A 12,499-nucleotide genomic window follows, 5' to 3' on the forward strand; every position below is an offset into this window, starting at 1 on the left:
ACTAACCTTGGTCACCCTTGGGCGGGTTTGACCTCTCTGGTATCTCTTGCAACTGAATAGACCACCATTATCCTTATCAGAAGGGAGTGGGTCTTATTCAGGGTGAGTCAGACTAATAGTCCAGCCACTACAGATGGCCAATGTTAAGGAGAATAACCTCTGACCTACTTTTGCCGACAGTCACTCTTAAGCAGCTAAGTTTGGTACATATTTTGGGGAGACAACTTAAGAGAATTCCTTCTGTTCCCCACAGCTGAGAGGTACTTCCAATACTTCCTAGGCATCTTCTTATTTATTTACTTTATTTGGTCAAATGAAGAACTGAACCACTAGTCTTTGATTTTCCTACATGTGAACAGATCTCTTCAGTGCATGGAAAAGAACACAGTAGAACAGGCCCGAAATGCATCTAGCTGTGCTTCCCTCTAGTTAAGACAAAAGCAAGAGCAACTCTCTAGTAGACATTAGGATAGAATGAACTTCAGAATTACATTAGAGACAAGAATGCAGATGGTTTGCACCAAGAATGTGGGGAAGGATGCCAGAATCAGAGTCTGTTTTCGTTCTCCCTCCTAGAGGGACCCCACGAACCAGACCAAGAGACGCTGGGCAGCTGGGCACCATCCTCACAATTGTTATGTTTGAGCCCATGGTTGTGTCCCCCGGGTGTCCTTCCATGTCTTTTCCATCCTTTCCTCTAAGAACCATTCTGCCTGTCCTTCTTCCAAGACAGATCTTTCTGTTCTTTTGACTATACATGGTGCTTTCAATACCCTTCACCACATCCCTCATTCAAATTCTGCGATACTTCTTTGGTCTTCCTTATTCATTGTCCCACTGTCACATGCATATGAGTTGATTGAAAATTCCCTGGCTTGGGCCAGACATATCTTTGTCCTCAAAGTGACATCTTTGCTTTTCAGTGCTTTTACTATGTCTTGTGCAGCAAATTTACCCAATGCAATGTGTCCTTTGATCTCTTCGCTGTTGCTTCCATGTGTGTTGATTGGGGATTCAGGCAAGATGAAATCCTTGACAACTTCAGTCTTTCCTCCATTTATCATGTTCCCTCTTAGTCCGGTTGTGGGCATTTTACGTTATTTTACATTAAGATGTAATCCTCTCTGAAGGCAGCATCCACAAGTACTTCAAGTCCTCCTCACTTTCAGTTAGCAAATTTTCATCACCTGTATATCACAGGCTGTCAATTAGCCTTCCTCCAATCCTGATGCCGAATTCTTCACAAGTGCAGCTCTCTGATCATTTTCTCACATACAGATTGGCTAAGTATGGTAAGAGGATATAACCCTGATGCACATCTTTCTTGATTTTAAATTGTGCATGATGTCCTTGTTTTGTTTGCACAACTGCCTCTTGCTCTATGTACAGGTTGTGCATGAGCACAACGAAGTGTTCTGGAATTCTTCTCAAGGCTGTCCATACTTCGTTATCGTCTACACTGTTGCATGCTTTACAAAGTCAGTAAAATGCAAGTACACATCTTTTTGGTCTGCTCTGCTCTCAGCCAAGATCCACCTGACCTCAGCAATAATACCCCTTGTTCTACATCCTCTTCTAAATCTGACCTGAACCTCTGATGGCTCCCTGTCAGTGTACTGCTACAACCATTATTTGGCAATTTCCAGCAAATTTAACTTGCATGTGATATCAGTGGTGCTGTTCTATAATCGGAGCATTGGGTCACCTTTCTTTGGAATGGGTAAAATACGGATCTCTTCCAGTCAGGTTGACCAGGGAGCTGTCTTCTATATTTCCTGGCATAGACAAGTGAGTGCTTCCAGTGCTTCAGCAGCACGTTGAAACACTTCAGTGGGTGTTGTCTCAATTGCTGGCTAATGCTTTCCTTTCTTAGCCTTCTTTCAGTACTGCTGGTTCGTGATCACATGCTACCCCTTGAAGTCAACTGGTCCTTTCTGGTACAGTGACTGTGCTTTCTTAATCCCTTCTTTTGATATTTCCTGCCTTGTTCAATGTGTTGCATAGAGATTCTTGCGATATGACAACTCAGATTTGAGTTTTTCTTCAATTCTTTCCATTTAAGATATGCTGTGTATGTCCTTTTTTTAGTTTTCTAACTCTGGGTCTTTTCACATTTAAGTATAATCCTTTACTTGGTCTGCCCTTTGAAATTTTCTGTTCAGCTCTTTTACTTCATCTTTACAATTAAGAGCAAGTTTCAGAGTCTCTTCTGACATTCTCTTTGATCTTTTCTTTCTTGATTGTCTTTTGAGTGACATTTTGCTTCTTGGTGTTGTTCTACCGCTTGTCAAGTCTTCTATCATGAGTGTGCAGTAAGTCAAATCTGTACTTGAGATGTTCTTGAAATGATTGTGGGAGATACCCAAGAACGTATCTTGGCTCTCAGGGCTTGTTTTCATTTTTTTTCAGCTTAAACATGAACTTACATATGAGCAATTGATGGTCTGTCCCACAGTCAGCTCCAGCCTGGTTTCAGTTGTAGATATTGAGCTTCTCCATTCTCTCTTCTCACAGATGTAGTCAGTTTGAATTCTGTGTATTCCGTCTGGAGAGTCCATGTCTAGAGATGCCCTCTGTCTTGTTGAAAACAGGTACTTGTCATGAAGAAGTCGTTTGACTTGTAGAATTCTATTTTGTGATCTCCAACTTTGCTCCTATCACCAAGGCTATATTTTTCAACTAGTATTCCTTACACTTTTTTTGTTTCTTCCAACTTTTACATTCCAATCACCAGTTACCATTGCATCTTGATTACAGGTTGGATCAATTGCCGACTGGAGATTTTGGTAAATTCTTCAATTTCTTTATCACTAGCTTTAGTGGTTGGAGCATAAATTTGAATAATAGTTGCAATGACTGGATTTACTTGAATGTGGATAGATATTATCTTATCACAGACAGCTTTGTACTTCAAGATCGCTCTTGGACTCTCCTTTCTTGACGATGAATGCTATGCCATTCCTCTTGAATTTGTCATTGCCAGCATAGTAAACCATGTGATTTTCTAATTCAAAATCGCCAATACCAGACCATTTTAACTCAGTAATTCCCAGGATATCTTTCTTGATGGTTCTATTACATTTCTTAACCTCTTAATTTTCCTATACATTCCACATTCTAATTATGAGTAGATGTCTACAGCTGTTTATTCTCATTTTGAGTCATGCCCCATCAGAAAATGCAGGTCCCAAAGGCTTTACTTCATGCCCACCATTGTGGTTGACTTTGAGAAGGCAGCTCTTTCTCAGTCATATTTTGAGAGTCTTCTGACCGGAAGGTCTCATCTCTTGGCACGTTGTCTGGCAATTTTCCGCCACTATCCACGGGGTTTTCAATATCCGACATTATCCTGCGGTTAGCCTTTTCCTCCTTCAAATCCTCTTCCTAGTCAGGAAGTTCTGCTGACCACTTTGCGTGACCCTGCTGGTATTGGAAACCCCCAGGACATAGCTTCCATTGTCACAGCAATGCCCACAAGTCACCACAGTATGACAAGCTGACAGACAGGGAGTGACAGTCCAAGTTAACTCTATGTCAAATCGTCCAGTTCAGCCACTTGAAAATGTAAAAAGGCAGTATTTATCCCAGGACGATATTCAGAAGTGTTATGAAAGAAGGCATCTGGAAACAGGAATCCTAGGAAGTGGGATAAGTGCTGTCACATTCTGCTGATGGCAATCAATGACATTGAGTTTCGTATTTATGAAATGTTGGATGGAAACCTGATCTGTTCTATGAACCTACACCTGTAAAAATTTTAATACAAAGCCTAAAAAAAAGGTGTTTCCTATAGAGATATTTGGATTAAAAGTAATTGAGGAAAAGTATGTCTTGATGGACACACAAAAATGATGTCACAGTGCATGAGTTTGCCGTGATTTCGGTAGCTACGGTGCTCTGGGCCATGCAGAGGGGTGGGATTCGGCCAGAAGGATGATCCAATCCAGGGTATGTGGTTTTGCTGCACAGGGTCTCAGACAGCTCACTGGCTGGCTGGCATCCCTCAAACAGCTTTAGGGCAAATGGCAAGACCCTGAGAGCTGGCAGCAGGCAAATTAGCATGATGGTTGTACAAAAACACCCAACCCAACCCACCCTACACACCCTACCCCACTCCGCCACCTTCCAGTCCATTCTGACCCTCACTGTCCAAGTCAAGGCAGTGAAGCTTTGGGGAAGCAGACAGCTTCATTTCTCTCCAGCAGCTGCTCTGGACCGCCCTGGCGGTGAGCATTCCAGCGTGTTTTCAACAGCCCCGTCAGGTCTCCTATGGAGACGCCGGCCCACCTGAGACAGTCAGACGTGTTCAAGAAAGACGCTGAGCACCTGGAGAAAGTGAGCAGCAGGGTGGGTTGCACGGGGATGTAAATAGAAAGAAACAACAGGCAAGAGGATTGAGCCAGAGAGTGGCTGCAGTGGTATGTCCAGCACAGGAGTCAGGTGCTGGGGAAGGACAGGAGGTTTCTGGTAGCTGACATTGATTTCATATTTTATCCATTTTCAGTTCTCTTCTCCACCAGAGCACTACCACTTAACCTGCGAGCATCTCCGGATAAATAGACCAGCATTGTAGCAAATTTTTCTTTAGCCCTAAAGACCTTGGTAATTAGCTGAGAGGGAGAGAGCAGATTTCTAGTTGACACTTTGGAAAGGGGTTTTAAAGAATGTCTTACTTTTAAATTATTCCTCAAAGCTTGTAAGCTAATTGGTTCTGCATATTCTGTTCATCTATTTTAAAACAAGAAGGCAGATTTTAAGACTCCCCTTTTACTCTATACTGTTGTTAAATATGATATTAGGAAAAGCATGTGATCATTCTGCATATTTCTCTCAAAAGGTCTCTAATTTTAGCAGCCATAGAAATGCTACAGTTTAAATAGTAAAATATTTCAGCAATATTTAGTCTGCAGAGAAAATTAGGTTAATTGGCTGAACCGCAAAACGACGACTCAATAGCATACAAGGCCTTCTCGTCAGTGATTTTATGTCGCGGTTCCTTCTGTTGACACAAACACCGGGATTTGTCACAAGCCTTCTTCATTGTTCTATTTCCCATTTAACATTGGTGCCCCAAGTGCCCAGCTCGCCTTATTGTAGTGATACAGAGAGAGCCGATGTGACGGAAGGCCGTGATCTCATCTGTGCCGCGTCACAGTGAAACCCATTTAGCAGATTACTTTGGCTGTCTGAAAACGTTGCTATGTCCTTTATGAGGAAAGCCATCTGTTTAAAAATGCTACCATCAATTTTACTCTCAATAAGACAGGCCTCATCCACTGGCTCTCTCGGTGATAAAATCTCCAGTTAAGTATGGGCATCATCTTCACTCTCTACTTTCTGCCTGCGTAGCAGTACCTCCAGAGCAATTTTCCTCTTTATCACTTTTTTTGGTTCTTCAAAACTATTTTACTACAGGAAGAAGAAGTGTGGTTGGGGTGGGGGCAGGGGCAGGGGGAGGGCTTCTCATATAGGTGGCATACTAAAATACAACTAGCAAAATCTCCTGGAGGCGCTGGAGTGAAAGACCGCCTGTCACCCACTGGATGATGGCGTTTTCTCCTGGAACCTTGGTGTGGGCTAGTCATGGAACGCCCGTTCTCTGCAGCTATGGGTCTGCTCCCTGGACACCTTACGGGTCCACTGGTGCTTTCAGCTGCGGTCCTCCCTGGAAGGGGACCTATCTGAAATGCCTCTGCGGCTTTTAAAAGCGAATGAAATAAATGTAATTGATGCCTCCCATGTTTCTAAGCATCTGACCATTAAGTGATTTTCCCCATGGCTTGATTACAGATTTCCCCTCTCAAACAGGGTTGAGAGTAGATTGCTTACGTTTTTCAATGATCTTGTGTCTTCCGGGCACCCTCTTTTTAAGAAGAATTGGGCAACTCTAACTTAAGAACACTGGACTATATTGCAAATTAGAGTGATGAGGGTTTAGCTAACTTTCTATTTTTTTTTAACATTCTAAAATGTCAAAATGTTAGCTACTTAATTTTTTAAAAACACTCTAAAATTACTGGGTTTTTTTTTTCATTTCATTTTGTCAAAAAATTACAGAAGAGGGATCCATTCTACCCCAGTTATAGACTCACAGTCTGTGATTTAAAGTCTGCTTTCATGAAGTCACAAAATTAATTAATTCAAGCAAGTAGTAAGAGTCCAGGCACTCCCCTACAAACATTTTACCCATGCTTTCTGTACTTTGGCTTTAGTCTTCTATCTATAAAATAGAAAGTGCCATCTAATGATTAGGTGAAGTCTAGGAAGGTAATATTTTGATTCAAAATACAGTTAGAAAAAAAATGCAGTTTATAGAAATGAGTTGGGACTTTTACTCTTTTTTTTTCCTTTTTAAAATAGTCATGTAAATTTATGAGGAAAAGTTGAAAGTTTACATATATGTGTATATATATCTATATATACATGTACATGTATGGAGAGAGAACTTTGCAAATTAATATTTCATAAAGTAGGATCAAAGCCATTTTTATAGATTTTTAAAAATCATTTTATTGGGGGTTGTACAACTCTTATGACAATCCATACATCCATCCATTGTGTCAAAACACTTTTATACATTTGTTTCCCTCATCATTCTGAAAACATTTGCTTTCTACTTATCAGCTCCTCATTTTTCCCCTTCTTCCCTGCTCCCCCTCTGCCATAAACCCTTCATAATTTATAAATTATTATTTTGTCGTATCTTATCACCATCTGACGTCTCCCTTCACCCAGTTCTCCGCTGTCTGTCCCCAAGGGAGGAGATTATATGTAGATCCTTTTAATCAGTTCCCCCTTTTCCCTCACCTTCCCTTCACCTCTCATGTAAACATTTTAATATAGCTTAAAACCATAGTAGAGCTGGAACTATCTAAATTGTTTTAAAATACAGAAAAGTCACCTCCTTAAAAAAATTTCCCATATTATTATCACCTGAAAGGTGAGCTAAATCATCTTCTGGTAAGATTAAACTATCCTTTTAGGAACAATTATTACACATATCATTGCATAATAGCTCTGTTATAAAATAAATGATTGAGTATATGAAAGGTCTTCAAAAAGTTCATGGAAACATGTGTTTTGAAAAAACTGTGGTGTATTCCAGACAATTTTTACACCAAAATCAACTTGTACTGACTGTCTGACGAGGACCTAGTTTGAGACATTATTAGAAGGATAAGATTTCAGTTTGGACGGTGCCCTGATCAGAGCAGCTTGAGTTCTAACATTGAAGCAAGAACAAATGCCATGTTTGTGGTGCAGCGTGGAGAAAATATTGATGCAAAAACCCTTATGGGGACAATGCCTTAAAGAAATCAACAGTTTAGAGGGGGATGGCTTGTTTTAAGAAGTGGTAAGATTGACAATGAAGCCCACAGTGGCAGACTGCGTACATCAATTTGCAAGGGAAAAAAAACCTATTTTGTATCCTAATTAAAGAGGACTCATGATTGACAGTAGAAGCAGTAGACAACACCATAGACATCTCAATTGGTTCTGTGTATCCAATTCTGGCAGAAAACTTGAGCAGACTTTCCACTGGATAGGTGTCGGCACTGTTAAACTCAGATCCACTACAGAAAAGAGCAGAACCTTCCAGGGAAATTTAAAAAAAGTAGGATAAAGATCTCAATGCATTTCTTGGACGAACATTAACAAGAGATGAAACTTAGCTCTTCTAGTGTGATCCTGAAGACACCGTACCACCAAAGCATTGACTGCCAAGAGGTAGAAGTGGTCCCGTCCAAGCAAGAGTGGCCTAGTGAACGAAGTGAACAAAGGCCAAGGCCACGGTGGTGTTGGGATATTCCAGGCAATTTCCACTTTCTGGAGAACCAAGGACTGAGGACATCCTCTCATGATGAGAATGTTTTGATACACATGCCCAGGAAAGCTTTGCCAAAGTCCTTCTCCCCCAGTCCCATGTTCCTGCTCATTCATCTCACCAAAGAAATGCAATTCTGTGAACGTTTCAGAGAGAAATCTTTGGCTCCTTCTGACTTTTTGTTGCTCTTGAGAATCTTAAGACATCTTTAAAGGGTACCTATTTGTCTCTACTTAATGAATTTAAGAAGACTGCATTGACATGATTAAATTCTAAGGGACCTCAATTCTTTGGAGAGGAACCAAGGAGCCTTGCTGCTTATACGTTGGGGTGCTAACCACAAAGCCATCAGTTTGAGTCTATCAGCTGTCTTTTGAGGGAAAAGTGAGACTTTTTAACTCCTGAAAAGGGTTAGTCTCAGAAATCCACAGGGGCAGATTTACCCGGTCCTTATAAGGTTGCTGTGAGTCCTAATCGATTCAGTGGCAGTGAGAAAAATGACCAGTATCTTCGCTTACAAAAGTATCTTGACCTTAATGGAGATTATGTTGAGAAATAAAGTGTTCTCAAATTTTTAGTTTCATATTTCATGAACACTTTGAAGTCCCATTACATGTTATCTAGAATGTCAATTTGTACCAAATGTTCAAAAGCTGGATCAACAAGAGAGCATTTTATAATTTGAGGGATACTTATGAACTGAAACTCTAAATGGTTAAATTATTTTAGGGGTTCCTGGTTATAAATAAGTATGACATGTTAAAGTTCGTGCTTATGCTTCTATTGATGTTGTTTTTAATACATTTTATGTCTCCAAGTGCATAACATTGTGTAAATTCTAGGGTTGGAATGCAATCCCATAGCTTTAGATATTATCTACATACTGGTATCCCTCAAAATGATATGCTCAGGCCTTTTTTCTTTCCTGATTTCTAAACTTATATATATAGATGTAACTGCTACTCATCTGTACATGGAAGACTAGTAAGGCAGCTCAAACTTGAGAGCCAGGATCAAATGTTTATGGTAATCCACCCCTGTCCTCCATCTACCAAACATGTTTGTAATTTGGCCCTCTCTATCTCATTAATGGTAACGCCTGTCTTCATTTGCTTCAGCTACATGCTTAGAGTCCTCAGTGACTCCTTTCATTCCCTCAGACCCACATCTTCCCCATCAATAAATGTTATTTGTGCTTCCACTTCTAAAAGGATAAACACCAAGATAAAGGAATGCAGAATTTTTCTAATTGTTTTTCCTTTTTTTTCTTCCCATTCATTCTCTTTTTTTTTTTCTTTTTCTTTTTTAGTGAATGAGAGTGAGAGAGTGAGTGAGAGTGAGTGTGAGAGAGTGAGTGAGTGAGAGTGAGTGAGTGTCCCCATTCATTCTCTCACGTCAAACTTCGGACTCAATTCACAGTCATGATTACAGTGACTCCCACCCAAAAACCACCACATTGATATTTCATTGTTAAAAAAAATGGAAAGTATGGTATTATTGAAATCTTTTGTATGATTTGGTCAGACTTTGGATTTGAGTTCTTTTGAATGTTTTCCTTTCTTACTTTTTCCATGGTCTTCAAATTCCTAATTTCCTCACCTTATAGAAGTTAATCTAAGAGCCATTTTGATTGCTGTCTTATCTATAACTATAAAAAGAATATTATAGCTCTTATAATGTTATAAATCTTTTTGCAAATGCAGTGTTGTGTAGGTTAATATATTAATGATCTTCAGTTCATATGGAGACTGATATTGGAAATCAGGTATATATTTGTGAAAAATAGCCATGCTACCAACCAGCCAACTAACCATTAAAATAACTTTTCCTTAGTCCACTGTGAACCTATCATTTTCTTTTTCTTTTTAGATGTGACAAAATATCACATTAAACCAGATTGCCGGTCTCTTCTCAGAAAAAAAAGCGCATTCATTTAACTTTATATTCAAAGGCTTCAAAAAGTTCGTGGGAATGTTCAGCCTCGGTTAAGTTTAGTTTCCCATGAACCTATTTTAGAGTGTTTAACCGTGTAGCTTTGTGCGAGTTTTCTCTCTGAAGCACCTGGTGATGCAGGCACGAAGGCTGTGGAAGACACAAAGCCCGGACAACGGGCCTTTTTTAGAGAAACGAGTAGAGCAGGAAACATCATTTGCGAGAAGTCTGAGGTTTTGTGGATATGTTGGATGCCAAGATGAAATAATTTTAGTAGTTTCAAACACAGCTGCGAGGTCATGTGCCCGTCTGCATACGTTTAGGGGCCATTTCTGAAGCGCCCATTGGTTCCTCGCATTTGTTTTTGATTAGCTGGATTTCCAAGTCAGAGATGCCGTATTTTGCCACCGCTTTCCCTCAGCTGCTGGAGTGTGTTTGCTGAGACGGCGTTAGAGCTTTCAGTTTAATGAGATCAAAGTTTTACGGCAATGTCAACGGTTTTGTTTTGTACTTGAACTCTTGCAAATATCACCTTATTTGTTACTTTGTTCACTGTGGGGAATGTTTCCAACAAACGTGGCTCAGAAAAGGAAGAAGAATCCTCCTATATGGAGAGATGATTTGGGATGATCGTATTTTAGCTCTAAGAGAAATCTGCTCCAATGCAGATTTTTTTAATCCTTTAATAACTGAAGTATTTGGCATTTATTAATCATGTGTAATAAGGTTTGACTTGTAAACTTTCTCGGTTTTTTGTTTGCTTTTCTGCCAAAAACAAAAATGGAAATTGAGACTATTTTCTAAAAAGGTTTTCTCTGGGACATCCTAATTAAAAATGGGTAAAATTATCTGTGCGAAAATTTTAATCTTGGGCAAAGCTAACCCACTGCAGGCAACCTTTGACCCTGGCTCCGGGACGTCCCCACGTCAGTGAGTACGTGCCACGCGCCTTGGTCTCCACAGAAGGAAGGCTCGTTTTGTGCACATTGACAAGATAGAATTTTTTGTTATCAACAGGTTTGGCAAACATCGAAAAGATGACAAGATTGAGAAAACGGGTAAAATAAAAATGCAGGAAGCCCTTACTTCAGAAGAGGAGAGGATTCGAATGAAGCAGGAGCAGGCGAGGTAGACGCGAGTGCTTGATTAAACCTCGTTAGAAAGAGGTTCCTCTTTTCTTTTTGACTTCTCTTTCCTCTTGTTTGTGCTCTATCCCTCGTTATCAACATGTAAACCGTGTCATTATTTGATCTTTATTTTTCTGGGGCCATCCATCCATAGGTTATAGGATAAGTACAAGGAAAAGAAAGCTGTGAAAAACAAGAAACCCTTCATTTGCGATGGTAAACTCTGGGGTTTTTAGTTAGGTCCTCTGCCTCGGAGGCAGGAGAGTGTATTCTCACTGCCATCGAGCTGATTCGGACTCATTGGACTCTTTAGGCCAGGGTTGATTTTCCCCCTTGGGTTTCTGAGACTGTAACTCTTTACAGGAGTAGAAAGCCTCAGCTTTCTCCTGTGGAGCAGCTGGTGAATTGGAACTGCTGACCTTGAGGTTAGCAGCCCAGGTGTAACACGCTGTGCCACTGGGGCTCCTTGGAAGAGCATTTTAGAGGAATAAATATACATTGTTACTGAATTTATACATGCATAACTGAAAGAAATTAACCAAATTTTGACTCATTCATTGATAAGTAGACCGTCCAGCAAAGAAACACTGATCTAGAAATACAGCTATTTGGATTATACCTAATTTTAAATATCTTGATGTATTGTGGGAATACAAGAGGCTATTCATTTTCACTCTATTATTTCCTTTCAAACCTGAACATCCTTTCTCATTTCTTTTCTAGTTTACTATCCCCTCTCTGTGACCTCTTCCACTTAAATTTTATGCCATCTCTTCCACACAGATTGCTATCATTGAATCATTATATGCTGAGAACCCCCAAATCAGTGAGATAGATGAAACAGCTTGCTTTAAGCAGACACCTGAAAACTGATTTTTGAAAAATCATTTTATTGAGGGCTCTTAAAATGCTTATTACAATCCATGCATCAATTGTATCAGGCATATTTGTACCTACATTGCCTTCATTCTTTTCTAGACAGTTACTTTCTATTGAGCCCTTGGTATCAGCCCCTCCCCACCCCTCGGGAACCCTTGGTAACTATTATTTCCATGTCTCACACCCGACCACTGTCTCCCTTCCCCCATGGTTTCTGTTGTTCTTTCCCCTGGAGGGGTGTGTGTGGTTGTGTGTCGATCAGTTTGCCCTTCTTCCCCTCCTCCCCCCCTTCCTTTCCCATCTGGTATCTCTCTTCCCATTCCTGCTCCTGGGTTGCATGTGTCCTGAGCTCTTATCTCTTATCTACGGCTGTGTACGTGCTCCGGTCTAGTCTGAAGTGAGAGGCAGCCCTGGGGTCATGGTGGTGGGGGTGAGGAAGCCTGAAGGAACTAAAATGTCATTAAAAAATTCATTTTATTGGGGCCTAATACTACTCTTATCACCATCCATCCATCCATCCATCCATTATGTCAAGCACATTTGAGCCCTTGTAGGAGTAAGTTTCTGGTTACTTCTCCAAGGTCACACACCGTGGACTGTAGCGAGGATGCCAATACAGTGAGGACTCTCACCCAGCAATTTCGAAACCCCTGTTCCTGAGCCAGCGACAACCTTTGCTCTTCTACTTCAACACCAGAAGAAATAACAAAAAATAGCTGTTTATCTCGTTTTTCTT

General features: G+C 40.5%; 1 protein-coding gene across 1 annotated transcript in view; it reads left to right on the forward strand.

Annotated features, from left to right (window-relative positions):
- The window catches only part of PARD3 (par-3 family cell polarity regulator), a 631,094-nt gene that overhangs the window by 397,849 nt on the left and 220,746 nt on the right, over positions 1-12,499 (forward strand). The window contains exon 21 of the mRNA XM_045290158.1: positions 10,775-10,885. Coding sequence (XP_045146093.1) covers positions 10,775-10,885 — 111 coding nt within the window. The remainder of the gene's footprint in view (positions 1-10,774; positions 10,886-12,499) is intronic.

The sequence above is a fragment of the Echinops telfairi genome, unplaced genomic scaffold (assembly GCF_000313985.2).
Source record: "Echinops telfairi isolate 266 unplaced genomic scaffold, ASM31398v2 ScPeMD7_31;HRSCAF=116, whole genome shotgun sequence".
NCBI lineage: Eukaryota > Metazoa > Chordata > Mammalia > Afrosoricida > Tenrecidae > Echinops > Echinops telfairi.